Source organism: Hemibagrus wyckioides, linkage group LG15 (assembly GCF_019097595.1).
Source record: "Hemibagrus wyckioides isolate EC202008001 linkage group LG15, SWU_Hwy_1.0, whole genome shotgun sequence".
In the NCBI taxonomy this organism is placed as follows: domain Eukaryota; kingdom Metazoa; phylum Chordata; class Actinopteri; order Siluriformes; family Bagridae; genus Hemibagrus; species Hemibagrus wyckioides.
The window spans coordinates 10101391-10128686 of NC_080724.1; the positions used below are offsets into that span (position 1 = coordinate 10101391).

At 39.9% G+C, this 27296-nt stretch overlaps 1 protein-coding gene across 8 annotated transcripts; it reads left to right on the top strand.

Moving 5' to 3' along the window:
* On the top strand, positions 1-27296 carry map7b (microtubule-associated protein 7b). Of its 8 annotated transcripts, none has more exons than XM_058410307.1 (19): positions 1-112; positions 12503-12619; positions 12788-12862; positions 13756-13919; positions 15346-15511; positions 17009-17119; positions 17544-17645; positions 18563-18679; positions 19492-19664; positions 22638-22780; positions 22946-23259; positions 23358-23514; positions 23619-23787; positions 23936-24040; positions 24116-24157; positions 24295-24355; positions 24726-24858; positions 25099-25310; positions 25540-27296. In XM_058410307.1, exons 1-19 carry the CDS (start codon positions 67-69, stop codon positions 25548-25550), a joined length of 2418 nt encoding a protein of 805 aa, XP_058266290.1. In that variant the 5' UTR covers positions 1-66; the 3' UTR covers positions 25551-27296. The 8 variants fall into 8 exon arrangements, with proteins under 8 accessions (XP_058266290.1, XP_058266287.1, XP_058266292.1 ...); XM_058410304.1 differs by lacking the exon at positions 1-112 and adding an exon at positions 3349-3911; XM_058410305.1 differs by lacking the exon at positions 1-112 and adding an exon at positions 3351-3911 and having other exon boundaries at positions 19516-19664.

A 27296-nucleotide genomic window follows, 5' to 3' on the forward strand; every position in this document is an offset into this window, starting at 1 on the left:
GCGCGCGGATCTGATAACCAACTCTGCGCTCGCGCCCCGCAATCCTTTCCCGTGACGTCGCGAGAAATGGCGGAGCGCGAGGAAAGCGACGTCTGTCGGAGTTCCAGCCAAGGTGAGTGCGATTCAACTGAAAACTTTTTTTTTCCACGCAGCTGTTATTTCTTTCTTACAAACAAGAATCAACAGTTTTAACCTGGCCGTGTGTAAAGGCGGACATTAAAAATAAATAAATAAACATAGCAGGTAAATTTAATCGTAGAACATCGCTGGAGCGCGAGCCGGTCGGTCACGAGAACCGGATTAGACCCGAAAGAGATTATTATTAACCACGCATTTGTTTGAATATCACCCAAACTGCACTTTGTAACGTCTTTTCCCTGATGATAAAAAGTTATGCTACTATAGAATTGAGCTACATCCGGGTTTTTAAGGTTATCGAGCAACTTGAAACACCTGTTCGAGTTTTGTTTGTGTTGTTATACTGGGATAGGAAGCTGTGGCACAACAGACAACAGCGCAGATCGTTTAGATTTCTTAACTGGTAAACATTAAACAGGGTAACAGCCATTTTAAGAGCTTCGGTGTTATATTTGGGAGTGTAATAAACTCTCTGGTGTCAGTGCACCTGCTATTACTGCTCCTGGGCAAATAAACGCCTCAGTGTTGAATCAACCTGTATTAGATCATCGTTTGTATTGGATTAACAATGAGAGAGTCGAATAATAGGAGTCGACTCTGTGATTCATTTCTAGTGTTTTCGAGCTACGACTCTGTTGACATAAATAAGACAGTATTAGTGTAAAAAAAAAAGTTTTGTAGATAGGTATATACTAATTTTACACATTATCTGTTATGGGAGTATTGTGAAAGTTGAATTTTTTAATAATTTGTCCTGCACTTATTCTATTTGCATTCAATCAAATGCTCTCCAGAACTCCGCCCCTGTAAACAACAGGAGTTATGCTACCTTCAAGTGCTCCTCGGAAGCTTGTTCGTATGGGTTCGGAAGATTAAGATTAAGACATGGAATGTGTTCAGGTGGTTTTGGTAAAAAAAAAAAAATGCATGAGGTTACATAATGTATGTTGTTTTTTATTTATTTGTTGTTTGTGTTTGTATCTTCAGTGACTTTTTTTAAAAAGTTTTTTTAGACGTAAAAGAAAATGAAAAACTGAAGTTCACGTCGAAAATGAGCCTTTGTGCATTCATATGAAATGTCAGAAGTACCGTGAAGTGAATGCACATAAACACATACCACAGTGTCATCATAGCCACTCAAGAACGTAAATAAATAAGAAATGGAAAATTTCCTCGAACCAAAATCACTTGAAAACACGTAATATTGTAATAACCACGTCCAGATTGTTACCTACAAACTTCCGAGAAGGACTTGAAGGCAGCATTTTTGTTATTGACACGCCAGAAAAACACAAGCAGTTGTGGTGGTGTTCAAGTGTGATTACTGTGTAATTACTGCACTTCTGTCTTAAATGCAGCATTAGTCTCTACAGAAGCATCAACATTTGTGTTTTACATCTTGTGTAAGTGTTTTACCTAAAACATCAGCCCATAAAAGGAGAGCGATTTGTCAGTGATGGGCTGCAATGAGTCAGCAGTGTGGGCTGGAAAGAAATCAGCCCCAGCCTCACTTCTTCTTGACCTTTCTGTATATTTTTGTTCTAAAAGCGGGGTATTTGAACATTTCTTTAATGTTTAATTATTTTGTGGGGTATGATAATGAGAAATTCGTTAAACTTGTCTTAAATGGGATTTGTATATTTGTTGTATTAAAGTCTAACCATATTCTCGCTCTATTAAAGCAGGTTAAAGAGTAAAGTGACGCTGAAACTCAGGGCAAAGATCGAGATTGCTCAAGTCTTAGGCCTGGTGTGAATGAACAGTGTGTGTGTGTGTGTGTGTGTGCATAAGAGAGAGCATGCACCTTTACTTGGGTGTGTAGATTTCTGCATGGTGGTTTAGGTGAAGGAAAATGCGTGAGCTGCTGAATTGCATAAGCACACAACAACTTTAGTATTATTCCATATACACTTATGCAGTGAACACAAACAAGGGACATACCAGGAAAAGAAAAACAGTTGTCAAGCATTTAAAGTGGGAATGACATGGTAAGGTTTCCTTACTACGAACAGTGTATTCTGCTCTGATCATAATAACCAGTGATGATGACTAAAGGCCCTGAAGGCTTTATTAATGTCCTCACAGTCACTGAGCCTTGCTGACGGAGAGAACACAACGTTTCAGTAAGTTTCAGCTCTCATGACCTATACGAGATGCTCTTGATTGGTGAGACGTGAATGTCTAGAGAATCGCACCATCTATTCAGGTGACACCCATAGACCCAGTGTGCCATATGGCATGTAGCGATAAAGGATGGACGCTCGCTTGTTCAGCAGGTTTATGGTTTTATGAGTGCTAGCAAATTGAAAAATGCATTTCCTGCATGGGTCAGGAACATGTGTGAAGATGAAAGGATTAATCATTTAAAAAAGGAAAAGCTTTCAGTGAAAGGACGTTGTTTCGTCTCAGGACACTTTGTATTTATGGCATTATGGGAATAGCCACAGATTAACCATAATGGAGCTCGGTCTGTCCATATAGACGTGTGTGTGTTTGTGGGGGAAAAAAAAAGGAAAACCAAAAGTGATTAGTCCCAGGAGTGATATTATTGCCCCAGTGCTTGCTTACACTGCATATTGTTATTACACATACACACAGACTGGGAGGTGTGTGTTTGTGTGTGTGTGTCAGAAGAGCAGGAATAATTGCACTATTCATGTTCCACTTGTTTCAGTACCCTGTCTATCTCATGTAAAACACACAAGCCTCTACGTAAAACCAACAGCAGCTCATCCAGGTGCTTTGTGAAAAACCCCAACAATTATCATTTCACCAGACTACAATCTTTAACTGTCTACTTTATAGGAAATGTAGCTTCCACTGTAGCTTCAGGGCTGAAATCTGCTTTTGTAGCCCCTGATTTTAAGTTTGCTGTGTTTTGAGCTGCTTTTCTGCTCACAGCAGTTGTAAAGAGTGGTTATTAGAGTTGCTGTAACCTTTGCAAACCTTATGCTTCATCCATCCAACTGTCTGTCTATCTGTCCATCCATCCATCCATCCATCCATCCACCCATCCATCCATGTGTGGTTGTAGAGCGATCATTAACCGACTGGCTCACCTTGCCCTGTTTCTCTCCACACTGAATATTTCAGTAGGAAATAGAGAGGCGTGTGTGTGAGAGAGAGAGAGAGAGAGAGAGAGAGAACGAGAGCGAGAGAGAGATCCAGAAAGAGAGAGGGAGAGGACAGTACGAACAGTACAGCAGTAGCACAGACCTTGAGGGAAAGTGGCAGCATCTCTGCGGCTTAAAACAGGAGAGAAAATATGAAAGACTGAGGATTATATGATCTTCCTTAACATTCAGCAGCACTCTGAACTGTTTACCTCTGGATTAGCAGATTTTTGTCATTTCTTTGTCAATTGTTTCCTCCATCTTTCTGGATCTTTCAGCATCTTTTTACTTTCAGTAGCTTCCTGTTTTGCCCTCTTGTTTCTCGCACACTGTCTCTTGCTCTCTGTGTCTTTCTGAGCTCAGTTTGATGAGATGAGAAGCCTCAGTGCTAGGAGTTAGCATTAGCGTGAGTAAGCGAGCTGGACAGGAGTGCACACACACGCACTTACACACATACACACACACACACTCTCACAGAGAGGGAGAGGAAGAAAAAATAACGAGGAGAGCCAGGACGGGGGCTGTGTGCAGAGGGAGGGAGGATGCTGTTGCCCCCCAGGCTGAGGAAGGGGGGCAGCAGGTCGGTCATCACCTCCCTCACCACCATCACCGAGGAAGATGAGGAGCAGCGGAGCCGGTGCAAGAAACGCAGGAGAGGAGGTGAGAAGGAGGCAGAGAGGAAGTCTGGTCACAGAGTGACGGACGGGAGGAGAGAACAGGAAGAGCAAAGCGAGATCCGCAGACGTGCATGATTCAGCTCCAGCTCTAATCTAGGTCTGAGCCGGCTAATCGAATAGACTGATTATCTTTAGCAGGCGACGTGGATTAGAGTTGCGACTATGAGAATTCTGGAGATCACAAGAAGCAGGGTTGGCGCTGAGAGATGTGGGTAAAGTCGGCTTAAGTAGCCTGCCTCAGAGATATAAGAAGTTGCAAAATGGAACTTTAAATTAAGGCCAATGGTTAGTGTGTGTGTGTGTGTGTGTTTTCCGTTAGTTTTGTGCATTTATCTTCACTTTAATATAATGGTGGTACAGCTTGAAATTGTTTCACAGCAATGGTTAAGAGAATGACTTCTGCATTAAATCCCTTACACTGTCAGTATTTATCACATTCTTGTTGTTGTTGTTGCTGTAAGCGGAAAGACAGTGTAGCTGTGAGAAAAGGCAGAACACGGAGCCAGAAATAATTCAGCGTGTGTATGCCTGTGGGCTGGCCTGAGGTTTAATGCCACACACACCTGACAGAGAACTATTCTGTGTTTCTGTACACACCTGAGTCGTGTAAATGATTTCATCTTTTCACATAAGTCTGTTCTTCATTCCTGCTTTTGTCAAACCATCTGCGGTGATTATCCGAGTCATAAACCAACTTCCTGTGAGTACAACCTGGTTGTATTTGGCTACTGGGCGTGGCACTACGAGCCATTAATATCTGACATGCTCACATCGGCTCACATGACCCGAAGGTGGAGGATTTCAGCAGTACTGACGTGAGGTCAGGTGAACATGACAAACTGGATCGTTGGAATGTGCCTTATGTGACTTTTGATTCTAATTAAACACAAGGAAAAAATATTGAGCCTTCAAGCCATGTTGGAGGCAGGAGGTCTGATTTTATGATCAGCTTTGATCTTTTTTAAATCCGTTAAAACTGATTCAGTATGAGTTCAATGTGAGGTGTGATGTCATAATTCAGCACATTGAACCTATCACGTACAATATGCAAATTATTCCGCTGTGACAGTATAGTACCCGGAAACTTCTTTGGAATCTACAGAACCTTCATGCCAAATCATTGACTAGCTAGCAGCTGAATTTAGTAATAATTCTGTAAAAATCTCAGATTTTATGGTAGATTTTGATAGATATTTGGAAATTTGCATATTTATGCATATTCAAATATCTGTGCATTTTAACAGACAGTGTAGAAATGTTGAATAAAGTTAATATTTTCTGTAAGGAGTTTTTGCATTTTTCTTCCTATGACTGTATGGGTTTCCTCCAGTTTCATTCAACCTCCCAGTAGGTGGACTGGTAACACTAAATACACCCTGGAGGCTGGATGTGTTCCTGTCTAGCACCAAATGTTCCCGGTGTAGCCTGGTTTATTTCCACCATCCTGACCGTAATCGAGGGTTTATTGAAGATGAGAGATGAGCTCATTGAATACTTTCATTTTTGGTTTGGTCCAAGAGCTGAATCATCGTCAGAAATCCGATTCACTGGAGACGATATTTATCCATATCTCACTTCAGACACTTTTAAGCACTTTGGAACTGATTCAATCTCAAAGAATTAGCTTTTAGAACATGCTCTGATGTTCTAATCACAGATTCTTATGGGCACAGAAATCGATATTTGCTCTAAAGAACATCAAGAAACATTCAACGTGAAGAAAAAACACATGAAAAAGAGTGTGCAATGCTGTGTAGAGTCTGTGAGCAGTCCTTTGTGCTTTGTCCTTGATTGAGCAAGCGTTTTCCTGCACTCTTTCTCAGATTAGCATAAAGTGATGGTAAGGTGCTCAGGGCTGCTCTCAGAGGCCTTATCCTTCTGCCTACACACATGCGCACACGTACACAAACATACACACGTACACGCTGGTAGATTGGTACTGTGTAGACGTGAATCTCTGGAATGTTCTCTAGTCTCTTATATTGTCCCATTCACACAGTACATACATACACACAATTTTATTTGTATAGCACTTCTAACAATGAACATAGTCTCAAAGCAGCTTTACAGAACATAAGAAAAAGAAACATAGTGCAAAAAGTCCTAGATGTCCTAGTGAGCACGCCTGAGGCAACTGTGGCAAGGAAAAACTCTTATAGTTGGCATGAGGAAGAAACCTTGAGAGGAACCAGACTCAAAAGGGAACCTATTCTCATTTGTGTGACACCGGAGAGTGTGATTATAAATTATTATCAACACCGGAGAGTGTGATATGAAAAATGTCCTTTCTGCACTTATGTACAGTCAGTTGTGTGATGCAGATACAGAATGTTAAGTGTGTATTAATTAAGAGGTTGTTGTCATCCTCGAAGTCCACATAGGGTTGGCAGCGTTGCTTTGAATACCCAAATCCTCACGAAGCAGAACCCAGCTGAAGCTGGTTCATCTCTGGATGCCTTAGGATCCTCGTAGGGTTGACCTCTCATCTGAAGATGGCACAGTCTCTAGATGCCTCGGGATGGGTAGAAATATATATATATATATATATATATATATATATATATATATATATATATATATATATATAACAACAATAAAATAAACCACACACACACGTGTGTATTAATTAACACTCACATTATTGACTGTTTTTTGTTGTTGTTGTTGTTTTCCCTTTTCTTTTTCTCCTAGATGTTTGGGTTAAAGGTCTTTTTTTTTTCCTTACTGAACATCTCTGCTATTTATTGTATCACAGCACTTTTGAAATCTTGAATCTGAAAGTGTTGATAAATTTTCCATAAAAGCTACATCATATCATATTTTATATTAATGTGTTTCTATAGTAACGGTTACTTCCCTAGTGGAACTACCTCTTTTCAAAGCCATTCCACAACACTAATGCAACTACAAATGGATAAAAAAAATTGTGCTGAAAAGGTCTATGCTTTGGATCAGACCTCATCACACCAACCTGATATGTTTTATTTTATTTTAATCAAGTGTTACTGAAGCTGTAGAGCTTCTAATGAAACAAATGATTGTTACACTAATAATCGCTAGTCAGGAGTTTCTGCTGCCCTTTGAGGTCTTATTACACAAGGTTGAAGAGCAAAGATGTGAAAAGTTCATGTCTGTGAGGTATTTGGAGACGTGATGTAACAGCTCAGCAGGAATAGTGATATGGATGAGATGGTCATGTGTTTGGTGGACTACACACTAGCACAAAGGATCGGAGCAGAGATTCTCTACTCTCACCTTTGGCCACTGAACAAAGTCAAAAGCAGTGAGGTGAGGAATACAGGAAAACATCATGTTGACCTTCTCAGTGAACAAATCTTAAATACTTATTTTGGGTAAGAAAAGAAAAGCAGAAATGACTGGGGGATTGGAGAGAGCAGATATTCAGTTCTTTTCTATGAAGATATTGTCATTTAGCCACAGAAATCTTGATTTCGCAACTGCTTAGATAATACGAGAAAGGAAAAAAAGTTTTCACTGCGTTGGAATCTCTCTTTGTCAGTGATCGCTAGTGGCTAATCATCAGGAACATCATACAGGATCAGAGCTGTTATTTTCATTCACCTAGGCTTGTCTATAGATGACTGTCAATCTCTGGCTTATTATTGTTTTACTTAATAACAGGTAGTTAGCAAGTTAGCGTTAGTTTATCAAACAGCTATTAACTATTTGGCCACATTTAATAGTAGATTATTGGGTATTAATGGAAATATTACGTAGGTAAAATATAGCAAATCAAATTCAATTCAAGAGAAATAAGTCTATTGAATTAGGATGAAATGCCACTGTGTAGAAAAGTGCTGGATGGATGACTCTGAATACACCTCTGTTTATTTCTCTCCATATTCTGACGTTTTCCGGTACTGTGACTCCTCTGGATACGCTGATAAATATATTTGACTTCTGCCTCCGAGAAATTTTCCTGTTTTTTTTCCCTTTTTTTCTTATATGGAGTTTTGTGGGCATTAACGAATGCAAATCCTCAATGGCTCTGTCATTTACGGTGGATTGAAGTTCATCAACATACTCACGCAAATGCGAAGAAAATCAGAGTTGGCAAAACTTTCCTAAATACACCAGGTTTTTTTTTTTGGTTGGACTTATGTAGACATTTACAGATGATTTTACAAAAAAAGGCTCACTGATCAATAGCTGCAACACTGTAAACACTCCTCAGCCTGAGCGCTAGTTCTGACTGCTAACAGAAATGTGTGATTGTTTAGATTGAGAAGTCTGTATACAACGGTCTCCAGTAGTCCAGAAGAATAAAAACAGCGTTTACCTCAGAAATGTTCGTATGTTCATAGTTCCTATGCATTTTATGAGGGTTTTGTATTGCGTTATTGCGTCTACATTTTTACATGCAAGTTTCCTGACTGCTATTCGAGGGCACTGAGAGAGGATGTTCTGCTAAATCCTCCTTAACCCAGTTAGCCTGCACCAGGAATAGATCCCTAAATGTAATGTAATATTGGACTACATTTTTAATCTGGCACAGTATTAGGATCTCATGTGGAGTGTCCACTTTAGCTGTTTTGACTTCCCCTTTTCATTCCGTTGTTACTTTCTGTTGTTGCTCTACAAGTTCTGCTTGTCGCAGATACAATTGAATGTTCTGGAGGAGGGGTTTGGTACATGATTAATGCTTGATCACTGGAATAAATCGGATCAGATGCTGCTGGACCCGAGCGAGTAAGGGAAAGAGGATGAGGCTGCAGCTTTTCTATCGATTCTCAGGATGTCCGGCTGAGAGGATTTGAAAACCACTGGTTCTGGTTATCACGTAATCACATTTCAACTCAAATCTAAGGAGGTGTTAAGATAATATCGTGTTTGGGTGTTCATCTTGTTGTTCTATGTAGCTTCTGTAAGGTTTTCCCAGTTAAAAAAATACTGAAATTTTTAATCAGGGGACAAAAATCCAACTACAATTTCTGAAGGTCCACTTGCAGAAAATTCTTTTAGGCTTTTTGTTACAAGATTGGATTTCGTTCATTCTTTTTGTCCCTTTTTTTTTTTTTTTTTTTTTTGTTGCTGATTTCATCCAGATAGATGATTCTGGGAATCAGATCACTTGGTATATCAGTTTGAAATATAAATCAGTTGTGTTTTGATTCATAGAGGTGCTTCACGTGACTGATTTTGACTGACGCTAGCTCATTAATCAGACAGGGAGGGTAAATAAACTAAAAATCAACTAAATTTGGTGAAAATCTCTTTTCTTTCTAAGCTAACCTCTCTTCAGTGAAATACTTTGCATAAATTGGAGATGATTGGATGTGACTGGATAACTGCTGCAGAAGCCATGCTGCTTCGTGTTTAGGAAAATTTATCCGGGTAATTATTTTTTTTGCCTTATCTCCGCCTCTGTATCAGTTCAAGTCTACAGTATTGACGTCTCCAGGTATCCCATGATGCCATCAGTCTCCCTGGCAATCCTGTAACTCCGTCCCTCACAATTCCAGCATCATGAAGAGCTGTAGGTCCGGCGTATACAGTACTGCGTCGTATTCTAATTCAGTCGGTCTCGGTGGGGAACGAACGCCTTCAGATTAGATTACACTGATGTGTTAATGAGATCTGGGGCTTTTATTATAAGTAAATTCCCCACAGGTGTTTCAGCCATAAGACCGAGACTGAATGACATAAGATATTTGTTCCTGCTTTTTCTATTTCACCGTATTTCTTAGGGGATAAAAACTATTGTTTGTTGATATAAAGGTTTGGAAATTGATATTGAGTAAATGGGCCATGGTGAAATTGGGGCTTTTTATATTTCTGGAGCAGGAGAGTTACTTAAACAGCTTCAGGCTTTTTAGGAAAAAAGAATCTGGAGCAGGTGATGGTCATTTCAGACCGCTGAAGTCACTGAAAAAAAGCTAGGTGAATTTTTTTTATTCAAATGCATATACAGGGTCCACGTGAATGAATCAAGTTACATGAACACAATTTGTTTACGTATCCATCCAACATGATTTAAGTGAACACCTGAGCTGAGAATCAATCCCACGATGCTGGACAAAAGACACATTACCACTGCACTATTCTACCATGGCTACTGACAAAATTTAACCCTAGTGTTACACTATGGCTCAGATCAGTGCCAACATCCACAGTGTAACTGGTTTACATGAATATTACGTAAATTGTTCATGCTCTCACGCTTTAAGTTATTTTAGTTTAGTATAAGCAATGAAATCATGTTTTGTTGTGAGACATAATATTTTTACGTAAACATATACGTAATATTTTTTCTTAATTCTGACCAACCTACATATGTATTATTTTTCTGTTTCAAACATTACATTATAACTGATATTTGTGCATCTGTACAGGTGTTGACGTGATTTTATTTATGAAGTTGATGCTAATTGAAAGAGGTATCTTTCCACAATAGATACAGGATGCACTCTGCTTATTGGTGGGTTTTTATATTTTTATTTTACTTTTTCTTTGTTCACCCTCTTAGGCTCCCAGCAAATGATGGCTTTGACATCACCATAAATTGAACCTGTCACGTTTCTATAAATAAGTTCTGCATGTACAGAAAATCAACCAAGAATATCATTCAGGATTTTGTGATTTTTGCGATCACAGATAATCAAGGGAACTCCCCGACATTCAGAGGAGATCTCAATGTTTCTAAAATAACCGCAGATTTGGGTCAAAACGTGTCGTGTGACATCAATACAAGCTCTATTTTATGTGCATGTGAAAGAAATAACATGTCTTTGCTTGTATGAGTTTAAAAGAAAAATCCTGCAGCGATCTTGCCAATAAAGAGTAGTCCAGCCCTTTAAAAAAAAAGCACTCTGAAATTTCAAGCTTTTTTGTTTTCTCAGCAGTCCCAGAAAAAAGCTTCTGGAGGGTCTGATCAGGTAGGAAACGGGATCCGTGTAAAAGCAGGTTAATAAGAGCGGCACTCCTGAGCGCTGTGTGTTGAGAGAGTTCAGGAGAGTTCATGAAGCACTTTCTCACTCAGTGCGTGTCCTATTGATGGTGTTTAACCGGCTGTGCTGTTGAGGCGTGGTGATTTTGTTGGGATGTCAACATATTGATACAGTTATACACTTTATACAGCTATACACTTTATACAGCAACCATGCAGGAACACAGTAGCTGTGTTGAAATGAACACTACTCAAGCATACTGGTTTATTTAACTGGCAGTTTAAAGACTTTGGACCTGATGTCGACATGGAGGGGTGTGTGTGTATATGAATGTATGAGTGTGTGATGATTTGCTTTCAACCTTGTTTTAAGTGACTTGACTATACTACTTGTATTTGTGAAAGAGAGATTGATTGATTGATTTAGGTTTCACACATGCTGCCTGGCTTGCAGTCGTTTTCTGAAATAACTGCATTATTTATTATGATTTCTTCATCACTGCAAAATATCAGTGTGGTACTCGAAAGTCCAGAAGAATCAGAGCTCAGGTTCACATAATATGGCGAGGGTGTGGGTGTGAATACATAACAATGAGCTCGCAATACACACCGAGGATTGTTGATTGCTTTTGAAATCGAAATCAATACCAACCTCTGCTGGACCGGCGCAACCTCAGTAACCCGTTTGATAGAACGTCAATATCCAGTATGTCTGATCAGCAGTTTCACATCAGCATCTCTGCTCAGTTCAGCCTTTTTTCCCTTTTTTTTCTGGCTCTGCATTGGTCTGTATTTATAAACATGTCATGAGTCTGAATTGAATCAGGTGCTTTGAATTAGTTCTAATTCTTTGGCTTGGAGGAGAATCTGATTCTCAAACTGATATCTAACATTCAGGAGTAAAAGTCTGATCAAGAATCTGCCTCTCCATCCCACAGCCTTCAGCCCTCCACTCCGGTGCAATAAATTTCCTTTTCTATTCAAAACCGGATTGCACATAAACGTAAAGTCAACATTGCCGGGTGGGATGAGGCGAGGCGGGGCGAGGCTGAGCACACAGGAAAATCAGCGCTGGCTCTGGAGCCTGTTTGCATAATACATTAGCACTAGTTCCTGACCCGAAAGCTGTCCGTAATCGGAAACGTTTCGTAACAAACTGAATGTGATTTTTCCCAAGACCTCATTTTGTGTCTGTAAATCTTGTCATGTATGACAGAAACATCTGTCCTGATTGGCTGTGAAATTCTGGCTTGATACCAGCATCCATCTCTACAAACACAGCCGAAGCTAATATTATCACCATTCAGCTCTGACGTTTCATGTCAGACATTTCGTTGAGTCAAGAATGTGTTTTCGTTACTAAAAAAAGTAGGGCAGGGTCAACTCAGAACACGAGAAACAAGACAAGGAACCAAAATAACTTAAACCGAAAAACTTGAAGTTGAAGTAAATAAACAATATGGGCCGACTGCTGTCTGTCTGTCTCTGTCTCAGGGTTCATACGCCATCAATACACAGCAACAATGTAGCAACATTTAATTTTTCTCTATATATTATATTTCTATATATCACTATATATTTACAATTGTGTGTGTGTGATGCAGTGTTTTTGTAAACAGGTTATTCAAGGCTTTTTTTTCTTTCTTTCTCTCTTTTCTGTCTTTCAGAATCTGACTCCCATCTCCAAGGCTATGAGAAAAAACCTTTAAGTCGGCCAGACTCCACAACCTCAGGACACAACACGTACGGTATATCCAGTTCTGCAGATGTACAGAATAGACCAGGTGAGACACACACACACATGTACTGAAATATGTTTTAGAACAGAAAAAACACAAGTTTTGTCTGTTGATGCATTAATTTTCTCTCTCTCTCTCTCTCTCTCTCTCTCTCTCTCTGTGTGTGTGTGTGTGTGTGTGTGTGTGTGTGTGTGTGTGTGTGTGTGAGAGTAGAAACCCTGGTTCTCAAACCCGATGACAGACAGAGACTGGCTCGAGAGAGGAGGGAGGAGAAAGAGAAACAGAACGGTACGACACACAGATTCAGATTTAGGATGAGAGGATAATGAACTCTCTGCTACTCGTAGGCTCCATTTTGTGTTTGTTTTTTTCCCCCCAAACCTTTGAAACATTTTTATTAGCATCAAATTCTTCAAACGATGAGAAAATGTTCATGAATAAACCTCGAAACCCACATCTTATGCAGGATCTCTAGCTGCTCATTCAGAGCAGAAAATCCTTGTGCTTTGACGCTGGTTCATTTTCACATACCGAGAAACAGAATCGTAGTTTTAATGTTCCATATGAGATGAAATCACTAGCTGGAAGATTAAGGACATGGATTAGAAATCCTTACCCTGACTTCCTCACTCACACTCTTTCCAGGTTGTAGCTGAAATGTCGCCTGGTGTGTGTGTTTTTTTTGTTTTTTTTCCTGAGTGTGTGTGCTCGGGTGTGTGATCCTTTACGACCTGCCCTCTGAGTGTAGTTATTGCCAAAATAAACGCACAGATAAGAGTGAAGTCTTATTAAAAATCACTGCGAGCACACACACTTTCTGCATGATTAGGTGAACGTGGCAGGTTGCTGTGGCCAGCTTTAGTCATTATGTAAACTTTTGGTGGCCTGGTTGCCATGGCACCCGCAAAGAGTTATGTAAAAGCTCTGAGTCATAAAGTGAAAGTTTAGGTCTGATGGATTTGGTTAATTTGTTTGTCTTTTAATAAATATGTAAACGAAGATGACGTGTTGAGTGGTGATTGGACAGCGGTGTTGAGCTCGTGCTGGATTTCGGTGTGCTATAAATAATCACATCCTAAGGCTTGTTGAATCTGTACACTCGCTGAGGTTAGGGTGTGTGTGTGTGTGTGTGTGTGTGTGTGTGTGTGTGTGTGTGTGTGTGTGTGTGTGTGTGTGTGTAGCTGTGCGAGAGGCTCAGTTATTGGAGCGTGAGGAGCGAGCAAGGCAGTACTATGAAAAGCAGCTGGAGGACAGAAGGAGGCACCTGGAAGAGCAAAGGTTTAAGGAGGAGAGGAGGCGAGCCGCCGTGGAGGAGAAACGACGTCAGAAGCTAGAAGAGGAGAAGGTGATGGTCCTGTCATCATCATCACAATACTTTCCTTACTTTTTTACATATTCACCATATATATATTTACCAAAATCTACACAAGCATATTTTCATATTTACAAAACAATATCTGCATGTTTGCCAAAATCTGGCCAAAAATATTTGTATTTATAAAAATTCACTGTGATCCAATACAAAACATGATGAATGGCATATTAAAAATGTGTGTAAATGTATCACTACAAAAACATGTCTGCATATGTACTCAAATCCACACATACAGTATATATTCTACCAAAATCTTTGTAGTGATATGTGAATAATAATAAAAAAACTTAGATGTTTTATTTCTGTGCTTGTATAAAAGTAAATGTGACGTAAATATGAATTATTATTATTATTATTATTATTATTATTATTATTATTATTATTATTATTATTATTATTATTATTATAGAAGTACCAGAAAGAAAAATATGAACTAACATAAATAAAAAATAAAAATTAATAAAAAATACAGTCCAATTCAATGCAAACATATACGTTTATAATTTTTATAATTTATTTGTTTATTTAAGAATACCAGTATCTATTTAGTTATACTTGAACATTATTTTACTAAAATGGCAAAAAAAAAGCAAAATAAAGAAACAAAAGTGGTAGCAATAATGATGATTATTATGATTATTATTATTATTATTATTATTATTATTATTATTATTATTATTATTATTATTATTATTGCAGTACCTGAAAGCAGCTATTAACTAAAATAAAAACAAATTCTAAATAAATGTAATTCACTAATTAACTGTGTGTAAAAACAATATAAAAGCTCCACAGCCCTGCAGGAACCGTGAGTGTTCTGTAAACTGTGTGACAGACTGCATGACAGTTCAGACTGCGGTACAGAAACACAGCCCTGTCTGGGGTGCTCAAGGACACAAGAATCACTCTTTCACTCTGTTAGCCTTTCATACTGGTTAGGAAAAAAAACTCAGATGTTCTCTGCGCTTGTATAAAAGTAAATGTGACGTTTCAACATTCCACTCCGTTGGTCATGCATCAGAATCCTGTATCATACACAAGTAGATTTGACCAATCCGCATTTAATACAGCACAATTCATCCTAAAAATTCCTTTTCTGCAACTCTCTAGCATGAAACGAAATGGTTCCTGGAAGCAAAATCAGTAAATCTTGAAATGTTGGTGGTGATGTGGAGGTGGTGAAACATCTTAATGTTATCAGAAAAGTACTTGTGAAATGCATGCTGCCAAAAACAATCCTTAGAAGTGTTATATATATATTTTAATAAAATGTTATTTTCAAAGGTTTTTACTTTATACAGATTTTTTTTTTTTTCATTTTATTATGAGGGTAGTGTAGAGTATGTGTGTAGTTTGACATTTCGTGTGTGTGTGTGTGTGTGTGTTTGTGTTCCAGGCTCGCTATGAGGCTGTGGTGAGAAGGACCTTGGAAAAGAGTCAGCGAGTCAGACCGAAGCAGAACCGCTGGAGCTGGGGAGGAACCCTAAACTCCAGCACCTCGCACAACAGCGGTAAACCCACCGCAATAAACACCAGCAACCACCAGTACTACACTTCTACATGTACGAAAAACATGACACACTGCTGGCTAAATATAAAGCCAGCACTAATAACCGCTAAAAACACACTGCTGCGGTTCTGTGCTGTCCTGAGGGGCTTCAGATGATTGTGTGTGTGTGTGTGTGTATGTGTGTGCGTGCGTGCGTGTGTGTGTGTGTGCACACATAAACACATCCAATTAGTTCTCTGCATCTCTTTCTGCTCACACACACTTGCTGACTCAGGGTCCGGCTTCGATCGCTGCTGCCTATTGTTTCTGTCTGTTATTTTTGTTTCCTCACTCACTCTATCTGCCTCTCTCTCATTCTGGGTCTTACCATCTCTCTCTCTCTCTCTCTCTCTCTCTCTCTCTTTTTCTCTTTTTCTCTGACTCACTCTATCTGTCTTGCTACTTCTTTATCTCTCTGCCTGTCAATCTCTCTCGTTCTCTCTCTTTGTCTCACTGTCAGTCTTTTGCCCTCAATCTCTTTGACTTTCTTTGTCTCTATTTGTGTTTCTATCGCTCTATCCCTCTTGCTATCTCTCTCTCTCTCTGTCGCTTTCTCTCTATACACATATGTATGTATTTGAAGTGGTATATCTCGCATCACTGTCTCTCAGGATTTGATGACGCTGCTCTTCTCTCTACACTGGACTTGGCTGGACTGGAGCGTGGCAGCATTTTCAGTCGTGCACGTCCTCAGCGCCTGCGCTCACAATGTGAATATGACTTGGAGTAGATCAGCCCTTTAGCCATCTGACTAACGTCGTCACTTCTAGCATGTAGCCTCAGACCATAGCACACGATTATCACTAGCGAAATGATGAAGAGGATCGTGTTTGCCATAGAGTTTATTTAGCTGTGTAGCTTTAGCATTGACTACAGTCCATTATGAGGTGATTTGGTGTATACCTCATCTGGACTGACTGTAGAATTGGGGATGAGTCATGACCAAGTCCGAGATTGTGATAGAAATCTCATCTAGTCAGAGTCATAGAGCTGCTAAGTACTAGCTGCAACATGACAGCAGTGGGGTAGTCTATTTTGAAAAAAAAAGTTCATTAGTTAACGCTAATTTCACATAACTCTTTAGTTAACTCTTTGCTAGTTCTTTCTTGCAATCAGTTACTTTGTTGTTGCCAACTTTTTATTATGGAAGTAACCAATTGGAAATGTCTCCCATGTGTCCCTACAGCTGGGCGATGCGTTACTAGGGATACATGAATAACTAATGAGTAGAAGTGGGTATATGCAAACAGCCAGGTGATGATATGACGTAAATTTGTTTGTGACCTTGACCACACCACTGAAACATACTGTAGAAAGGTAGCGTAGGTAATGGTTCCGCTCTCTGTCCTTGCCTTCCCCTGTCCTTTCAGTCAGCATTCTCTCTGCAATCGATTAATCCTGTCTGTTTCCCCGCTCAGTGTTTCTGTACAGAGCTCTCTGTTCATGATTTATCCTTTTCTGTTTTTGTGTGTCTGTGTGGTGGTGATGTTTTTTGTGTCTGTGTGTGTAGATGCTGACAGAAGGTCAATCTCCACCATGAATCTGTCCAAGCACATAGACCCAGTCATAAACAAACGTCTGTCTTCATCTTCTGCCACACTGTTAAACTCGCCAGACCGAGGTAAACACACACACACACACACATACATACATACATACATACATACATACATACATACATGTTCAGTCGTCCCTGTTCTTATTAAAAACACAGTCAGTCCTGGGTATGTTACGACTTGTCTTGTTTTTATAACACTGTTGCTCACATACTTTAGCCAAATTAGACCACTATAGAATGTTTTGGTCTGACAGTGAAGCATGATGGCGGTAGCGTCACACTGTTTAGATGCTTTTAATCAACTAGGCAAACCGGTTAGAGTTGAGAGCAAGATGGATGGTGCTAAATACAGAATCCTAGGGGAAAAAACCTGTCAGTTGAACTTGAAGCACTAACTTGATTCAAATGTCTAAACATGACTTATGTCTCAGTCTCTAATGTATGTTTAACACGTGCACGTTTTTTCGTCTCATGCTGTTGCTTCAAGGCTTACAGAAGCAGACGTCCTTGTCCTCCTCTTGCTTAGTAACTAAAGTACCGTCTAAAGCTCGAGTGTCCAGAGAGAAGATCCATCAGGACAGACCTGCAGGTGGATTTAGAACAAAAACAAATAATTTTTTCCTCAGCAGGATGCACTAATTCACTGTATAATACTACCTGGAATCTTGAGGATTGATGATGTATTATTTAAGAATTTCGAATGGATTTGAGCCTGACCAAAATAACGTCTTAAGTGTGACACCTACATCTTTCTGCTCATTAATAAGCCACTAGACTTAAAATGGTTCTGTATTAGACATGAGAACATGATCCCAGGTAGTGTTTTAATGAATGTGTGTGAGGAGGCACGTCGGGGCAAACTGGCATGTTTCAAAGGCTGGTCTTGGGTCTTGAATGTTTGTGAGGAGTTCTTCCCTCTCGTCCTATATGACCTATAACTTACTTCCCGTCTTTTCCAGCTTTGGCCCAAGAACAAGCTGTTTTAAACATTTTAACCTGATCGCATTAAAGGGGCAGTTTGTAATTATTTCAAAGCCATTGCAAAGAAAGCTCTTAATTCTTAGCAGACTCCAGACTCCTCTGTCATAACCACACTTTCCCCATGAGAAGCCTTGGGGCAGAAATCATTTCTGGGCCAGAAAATAACAACCTGAACTGCAGCACAACATTGTGAATTTACAGTGTTCAAGATATCTTGGAAACCATATGATTATTAAAGACTTAGACAAGCTTGACACATACTGCACCTTTAAGTGTAAACTTACAAACTGCACCTTTAAGTGTATTCAGTTAAGTGCATGTGTTCCTACAGCATGCTAATGACTTCAGTGGTGTCTGGATTACATTGGGGATGGAAATGGGTCTTGTATATTCATGAAGTGTCACTCTGCTATGGTGTGTGGTTTGGCTGCATGCTTTCAGCTTGCCAAATGTTCCTTTAACTAGCATTAGTGAAATAATTGTAATAAACTAGTTTATAACTCATAAAGTGTGTGTGTGTTTCAGGTATACGTCGTTTGCCTCTAACCCCATGGGAGAACAATGTAGTCACTCGCTTACAGACACCAACACACTCATACCTGGCCAGAAGTCGTAGTGCTGTGTGTCTGTCTGGAGAAGCAGGTAAAGCAACAACACACACACACACACACAATCTACTCTGTCTTTTCTCGCTTGATGAATCAATCGTTTGTTGAGAAAAATGAATTTAATTGTTTTTCCCAAGTCATTAAGCCTGGACATTTAAGATGTGTGTGTGTGTGTGTGTGTGAGAGAGAGAAAGAAAGAAAGAAGTAGATGTTGGAGAATAGAACTCTGTTTGGTCGGCTTATCCTTTTCTCTCTGAAACAAAATGCCTCTTTCAGGGCTTTTCTCTTTCCTTAAAATGTTTCCAGGGCTACTGTCGGCTTGTGTGTGTGTGTGTGTGTGTGTGTGTGGTTAGTTTCATTTAAATCTTGTGTACAAAGGCTGCATGTGGGAGTAAACATTTGAGTCTTATGCTACTTTAATTCCTTTTGTTGTCTTTGGGGTGTGTCTCCTTCTCCCTCTCTCTCTCTCTCTCTTTCTGGTCTTTTCTAATTTTAAACTAATCACTAGGGCAAAAAGCTGCTAACACACTGAACACACTCATTACTGAATCATTTCAGGAGGACGAGGTGTGCTAGGCCACACCCACTTTTCTGATCGCTGTACTTTTAGCTCCTCCCCTCGGGGTGGTCGTAGTCGCTGTGTGACCTTTTATTGCTTTGTAGATGCTGATGCACACTTTCTTTCTTTCTTGTTTCTTCCTTCTTTGCTTTCTTTCTTTCTTTCTTTTCCTTTTACATCTTATGCTCACATTTCCTCACCCCGTCCACTCATCCCTCACCTCCCTGTGTAATAAACTCGCACTCCGTACGGCCTGCTCGGCTGCTTAACCTTTGACCTCGGTTCAGTGACCCCCGTTTGTCCTCGCTCAGCCTCCTGTCACCAAACGAGCTCACTGTCCTTCAAGGCCATGCAGTCACGCAGCGCTGAGCGACCAATCAGAGCCGGCCTCAGCCTTGAGCGAGCCATCAGAGCCGGGCCGGAAGGAACCCCGTGTAGGAAGGCAACCCAGAATATGCCGGTAAGAAGATGCTCAAGACGGCAGTCAGAATTTCAGATATGTGAAAAAAAAAAAAGCTGTTGGTGTTTTAGCTGTAACTGTTTAGTTGTTACTCTTTTAGCTGTTGGTTTTTTAGCTGTTGGTCTTTTAGTTGTTACTCTTTTAGCTGTAACTGTTTAGTTGTTCTTTTAGCTGTTACTCTTTTAGCTGTTGGTGTTTTAGATGTAACTGTTTAGTTGTTACTCTTATAGCTGTTGGTCTTTTAGCTGTTGGTCTTTTAGCTGTTGGTCTTTTAGCTGTTGGTCTTTCAGCTGTTGGTCTTTCAGCTGTTGGTGTTTTAGCTGTTGGTCTTTCAGCTGTTGGTCTTTCAGCTGTTGGTCTTTCAGCTGTTGGTCTTTCAGCTGTTGGTGTTTTAGCTGTTGGTCTTTCAGCTGTTGGTGTTTTAGCTGTACCTGTTTAGTTGTTACTCTTATAGCTGTTGGTCTTTTAGCTGTTGGTCTTTTAGCTGTTGGTCTTTTAGCTGTTGGTCTTTTAGCTGTTGGTCTTTCAGCTGTTGGTGTTTTAGCTGTACCTGTTTAGTTGTTACTCTTATAGCTGTTGGTCTTTTAGCTGTTGGTCTTTTAGCTGTTGGTGTTTTAGCTGTTGGTGTTTTAGCTGTACCTGTTTAGTTGTTACTCTTATAGCTGTTGGTCTTTTAGCTGTTGGTCTTTTAGCTGTTGGTGTTTTAGCTGTTGGTGTTTTAGCTGTACCTGTTTAGTTGTTACTCTTATAGCTGTTGGTCTTTCAGCTGTTGGTGTTTTAGCTGTTGGTCTTTTAGCTGTTGGTGTTTTAGCTGTACCTGTTTAGTTGTTACTCTTATAGCTGTTGGTCTTTCAGCTGTTGGTGTTTTAGCTGTTGGTGTTTTAGCTGTACCTGTTTAGTTGTTACTCTTATAGCTGTTGGTCTTTCAGCTGTTGGTGTTTTAGCTGTTGGTGTTTTAGCTGTACCTGTTTAGTTGTTACTCTTATAGCTGTTGGTCTTTTAGCTGTTGGTCTTTTAGCTGTTGGTGTTTTAGCTGTTGGTGTTTTAGCTGTACCTGTTTAGTTGTTACTCTTATAGCTGTTGGTCTTTCAGCTGTTGGTGTTTTAGCTGTTGGTGTTTTAGCTGTACCTGTTTAGTTGTTACTCTTATAGCTGTTGGTCTTTCAGCTGTTGGTGTTTTAGCTGTTGGTCTTTTAGCTGTTGGTGTTTTAGCTGTACCTGTTTAGTTGTTACTCTTATAGCTGTTGGTCTTTCAGCTGTTGGTGTTTTAGCTGTTGGTGTTTTAGCTGTACCTGTTTAGTTGTTACTCTTATAGCTGTTGGTCTTTCAGCTGTTGGTGTTTTAGCTGTTGGTCTTTTAGCTGTACCTGTTTAGTTGTTACTCTTATAGCTGTTGGTCTTTCAGCTGTTGGTGTTTTAGCTGTTGGTCTTTTAGCTGTACCTGTTTAGTTGTTACTCTTATAGCTGTTGGTCTTTTAGCTGTTGGTGTTTTAGCTGTTGGTGTTTTAGCTGTACCTGTTTAGTTGTTACTCTTATAGCTGTTGGTCTTTCAGCTGTTGGTCTTTCAGCTGTTGGTGTTTTAGCTGTACCTGTTTAGTTGTTACTCTTATAGCTGTTGGTCTTTCAGCTGTTGGTGTTTTAGCTGTTGGTGTTTTAGCTGTTGGTGTTTTAGCTGTACCTGTTTAGTTATGCTTTTAGCTGTAATAGTTCTATAGTTGTTTTAGCTTTAGCTGTTTAGCAATTTTTTCTTGATGCCTCTTTTCAGTTAACTGAATTGAATTTTCCCCTCAAGGTGACTAAGTAAATTTGACACAATTGCTTTGCATTTCTGAGTGCAGGTTGATGCTCAGTGAAAGCATCATTTAATATTTTGCTTCAGTATGTCTGGTATACAGCCTGGATTTTTTTTTTGTCTTTTCCCTTTCTGTTGTTAGATGTTAGACCCACACAGGTACTATCAGGACAGTATGTTGTACCCTATGTAGTGAGCTTACACGGTGAATAATAAACAATTCAGCATTCAGTATGAAGCTGTAGCTTCAAATATAGAAATAAATAAATAAGTGATTGATCCACTCTTTAAAAACCTAGACCTGTGTAAAAAACACATTTCACATTTCTGTGGTACAAACACAGTGTGGTTGTATAAAAATTAAAAATTAAAATGAATTCGAATAAACCAAGTTTTTGAAGAAAAATCTCTGTTGTTTATGAGAGTGTGGATTAGAGTTTAAGCTCCACAGGAAGTAGACCAGCTGAGGATTGTTCTTGTTTGACCTGATGGCCAACCACACACAAACACACACACATACACACACCAGCCTTTGGGTGTGTGTAGTTTGCCAGGGGCTTATGGTATTAAAGACTTAAGTCTGAGACCCAGAGCCACTGACGTGCATTCGACTAATTCAGTCTGTTACACAAGCGTCAGTGTCGAGCCAAATCATACACTGTGTTTTCACACAAAACGACACCTGTTACTCTACCCATTTCTGCACACACACACACAGGATCAGAATCTAAAAAACCTGTACTGTTTTTCTGACCAAAGTGTCCACCATTATGAAACTTTCTCATTGTGTTTTAAACAACAGCCCAAGGTTATAAACTTTGTCTATCAAGAAAGGAAGAGATTGTACTGAGTAAATGTGTACCTTACATCATTTATTTGAAACTTTCTCAATAGTGCCATCTACTGGACACAAGCATCAATAGCGATATGTAATAAACCCTGTAACATGATAGAAACTGATATGAGCACTTCATATTACATCTGCTGATCATTATTAACACTCATTAGTCATTATTAGTTATATTTCTTTTTTTTGTTTTATGAGTGATGTATCATGGCCTGATGCTGCCAGTCTGACATTAACGGCTGTGAGAGAAATAGTTCTTGCTTTGATGTCTTCTAGAATCTTATTTACATTTCTGTATTTGTGTCATTTATCTGACTGTTGTTTTGTCTTTTTTAGACTGATAGGAAGGATAAGGACAATGTGCGCAAGTCCTGGAGTAATCTGTCGTGTCCCACTCCAACTCTGAACCTTGCCACCACAAAGCGAGCTCCCTCTCCTGGCAGCCAGCGCACTAAATTAAACCAACCATCATCTGCCAGGTACATTTTTGTGCAGAATTGAAATAAAAGAGAGCTTTAAAGTTGACAGCATCAATTTTTTTCTGTAAATTCCGTATACGAAGCCGTGCAATCAGGGTGTTTATGTTTATATACTGAGTAAATGAACACATTCCCTCTCAAGTACTTTTTGCTGTGTGACTTTAGGAGTTCCACTAAACCACCGTTGAAGTCTCCCATGTCCAGAAGATCCAGATCTCCACCTCCACCATCTTCCATGCCCTTATCTCCTAGCAACCCTTCTCTGTTGCCTGGTAACCTGCGCCCCAGCCGGGGTAAGCCAGAGAGTCCGAGAGCAAGTCCAGAGGTTGTGAAAAACCTGAAGGAGGAAGAAAAGGCCAAAAGAGAAGAGACAGAGGGCAGCAAGGAAGAGGATGAGGAGGTGGATAAAGAGAAGAGGGAACAAAGTGAGAAAAAAGCAGCAGCAGCTGAAATCTCCACACGTAAATCAGAGTCCAATGGTTAGAGTGACTGCTACGGTTCTGTACACACACACAAACACACACACAAGCATTTGCCTGTTTTATATTTCATTCTAAAGTTTTCTTGTGTGTTTCAGGTATTGAGAGGGTGACGAGTCCTCCAGCAGTCAGAGTTAGTGCAGGAACCACAGACCCAGAGGAGGCGTCTCGACTGCTGGCTGAGAAACGACGACAGGCCAGAGAGCAGAGAGAGAAAGAGGAGGAAGAGAAGAGGCAGCAGGAGGAGGCAGAAAGGTTCGGATCCACCAGTTATAGAACTGCACAATGACTATAAGATTCACCAGGAGTTTTGAAGTTTTGTGTGTGTGTGTGTGTGTGTGTGTGGCATTGATGGACAGACGACATAGAGAGGAAATGGCACGGAAGATAGCTGAGGAGAGAGCGAAAAGAGAAGAGGAGGCCCAGCGTCTGGCTGAAGAGAAAAAACACAAGGAGGAAGAAGAGAGACGTTTAGAAGAGGAGAGACTGCAGAGAGAGAAGGAAGAAGCAGAACAGCTGCAGAGACAGGTCTCACACACACTGAATATATATATGTGTGTATATATATATATATATAAGACCATACAGGGGAATTCATCATACACACACATTCATCATACACACATACTGCACACACACAAACAACTCATAATAATATGTGTGTGTACGCGGACAGAAAGAGGAAGAGGAGGCTCGTCAGCGTGAAGAGGCTGAGCGTTTACGTCACGAGAGAGAGAAACACTTCCAGAAAGAAGAGGCTGAGAGACTCGAGAGGAAAAAGGTTTTTTTTTTCTCTTTTTATTCTGGATAATAAATGTTTTCTTCAGTGACTCAAACACACTCTCTACTCCCGTAGCGTCTCGAGGAGATCATGAAACGCACACGCCGTTCAGATCAGGTACTCACACACACATACACACGTATGTTCTGTTCAAAGACTTTTCACTCATGCCTCTTGTATAGAGTGATGTTTTACTGGTCTATGTGTGGTGTGTGTGTGTGTGTGTGTGTGTGTGTGTGTGTGTGTGTGTGTAGAAAAGCCCCGGTCAGAGTCAGAGGAACGGAGACTTGAGTCAGCAGAATTCTCAGGATGCAGGTAAAACTTCACCATTTCACCTGGATTAGACTTTCTCAATATGTCCGTCCGTCTATCTGTCTTTCTGTCTCTCACTGTATGCCTCTCTATGTATGGGTCTTTCTTTCTTTCTTTCTTTCTTTCTTTCTTTCTTTCTTTCTTTCTTTTTACCTGCTCTGTATATGGCACACTCTCTCTCTCTCATTTCTCAGTTGAATTATACATACTATTATGCATATTAAATTAGATACACTGTACTTTTGTATCAGTGTATAACAATCATGTAGATACCTTGCTGACAATCTGCTGTACGTTATATTTATATATATATAATAATACTATAATTCTCTCTCTCTCTCTCTCTCTTGCTCTCTCTCTCTCTCTCTCTCAGTGAATGTGATGCCTGGGATCCCGTCAATCACCGTCTCTGCTCCACAGATCCCTCATGCCACACAGCACAGTGACAGCAACGGACACACTAACCCTGACCTCAGCTTACACACACTGCCCTCTTCTGGACATGAGTAAGTACTGTCACTACAGCTCCACTTCACTCATCAGGACAGTAGGAAATAGTCAGATATAATGGAATTTGTATCTCTGTGCTGCCCTCATGTGGTAATAATGCGTCACTACAGGTGCTCCATAGATTTGATACAAGTGTTATATTAGGTCCAGTCTTGTGTGTCCTCTTTGATTACAGATGTATTTAACTTGAAATGAAATTTATACTCACTGAAAACTGTGCGCCATTTTAATGTCAGCATGAGCACAGAAGCCCTTCAAGAAAATGGCGTCGTCATGGAGACCTTCGAGGAAGTGATTGAAGTGCCCATGGTGACCAAGTTGTCCCGTCAGGAGGGAGACGGAGAGGAAGAAGATGAGAGGAGGAAGACTCCGCTGCTGGCTTTCAGAGAGAACGGGAGCACACATGACCTGAGCACATGGGACCAAAGCCAAGTGCAGCACCATGCAGGTGAGCCGATGAACCAGACTTCATCATCTTCATCTTCTTCCTCACTCCCAATGTTTTGGGGCAAAATAAGAAATAAGACACTTTGTTGATGGACATGTTATAAGCAAATAATCATAATACTTTTAAATACTTTTACAGAATATCGAATAAACTAACATTTATTGTCTTTTTATCTTCTTGTCATGGTTATCTTAGAATGTGTTTTAAATCATGTTCTCTGCCATGACAGGTGATGCCTGAAACCCTCAGAGAGCATGACGGGAAACAAAGTGCTGTATTTTCTCCATGTAGATGTCCGGTTATGTGAAGAGAAAGTAACTAGAACACGCTCTTCTCTTCTCAAGTGGACCGCTCTCTGCATCCTTGCGCTCCCTGTAATGCAGCCCCTTCCTTCTGATCCCCCCCAAACGCTAAAGTGGTATGTTCCAGGAACATAGTGGATTAACGTGCAGTTAGTGTGTATGTGGAAAACCTGTGGATTTAAATAAGCTGTAAAGTCTGATCGAATACTTGAAGTTTTTTTTTTGCTTTGTTTGTTTCTGTTGAGGTAAAATTCAGTAAAGTGCTAACTGTTGCGAAAGCGCCGGATGACTTATGACTTCTGAAATCTGTAGAAACATCCGGGAATGGTTCTTAAACGAAGTTGAACGCATCATGACTTTTTACAAGAATGAAGAGAAAGTATGAAGAAATAGTATTTTCCTACTTCTTTCTAAAGCTTTATTATACATTTGCTTGATTTCGTCAGTGTTGCATTGGGGATGAGTCTTCTGTAGAGATGCACCGAAATTTGGAGTGAAAATTCTTGGCCCAAAAACTTTTTTCATTCACCCCCCCCACTCACTTTTTTCCCCTTTTTCCAAAAAGAGTTCAACATGCAGAGACAGTTCTTAATATTCTATGAAAGCTGTTAGTGCTAGTGTAATAGTTTTATGTTTTTTATGTTCTCTTCTTGGACCTCTGGAGTAATCTCCTGCTGAAAGCACAAACATTATTATTATTATTATTATTATTATTATTATTATTATTATTATTATTATTATCATTATCAGATCCTCCAAAAAACATATTTTGATTCATTTGCTGACTTTTTTTTTTAGCTGCTTCTTTTTATCAGCTAAAGCTGTCCCGTTTTCATTCCTTAACGAAAGCATATATAAATAATAAATAAGACCACTTCAGTTTTTAGCCAGGAATTCATTTTGGTGCATCTCTACCTCTGAAGCGAGTGAAGACTCAATCCAAAAATCTCACCCACCAAACACTGTCTGATCTCCTGTCTAATGCAGCCGGATTATAATTGCCCGCCACGTTCAGAGAGGATCAGACGGAGGGCAGAGTTTCTCAGCTGCGTGGCAACACAATCAGTACATTAATAATTAGTCAAATAACAAGTGAAGACAATGAAGTTGAAACGCTGCTATGTGTAACTTCCCTATGCCTTATCAGATCAGGACATGTGTGTTTGGGTTTTAAGGGCTGATGATCACCCTCCACACCACACTTCATACGCTTTACAGCCGGATTAGATCTTTCGAGGTGTTGTCTCAGTTTGCTCAGTGTGTGTAACTGCTCTGGATCGAGGATCTGCTCCAGATTCGCTTTAGCTCTGTGATGCTGTTGTGATGGAACACTGAACCACAGAGCTAACACTACTGTATGATGTGTTCAGTGGAGCTGCTGTAAAGTTAGATTTGTCTACAGTAAACACAGATATGATTATAAAGTACAAAGACTGAATTTATCTGATAAGGATGAGAACGGCGGATATCTGATATAAAATTAAACTGGCATCTGGACCAGCTAGAACGGAGACCTCGTCATAACCCAGAAAGCTTAGATTTAGTTCGGTGGAGTTTCTAAACTCTTTACATTCATCCTTTTGTCATCGTAATCCAGCCTTCTCTTTCTTCATTCACATTCATCATTCTCATCTCCCAAAAGCAGTCTCATCTGTATAGCATGTAAAAAAAAATATATATTAAA

Bases quoted from the DNA above. Each gene is read 5' to 3' on its own strand.
- map7b (XM_058410304.1), top strand. From the start codon at position 3,794: ATGCTGTTGCCCCCCAGGCTGAGGAAGGGGGGCAGCAGGTCGGTCATC. The intron at 13,920-15,345 runs GTGATGGTCCTG...TTTGTGTTCCAG, and splicing joins AGAAGCTAGAAGAGGAGAAG to GCTCGCTATGAGGCTGTGGT. The intron at 17,646-18,562 runs GTGGATTTAGAA...TGTGTGTTTCAG, and splicing joins CCATCAGGACAGACCTGCAG to GTATACGTCGTTTGCCTCTA.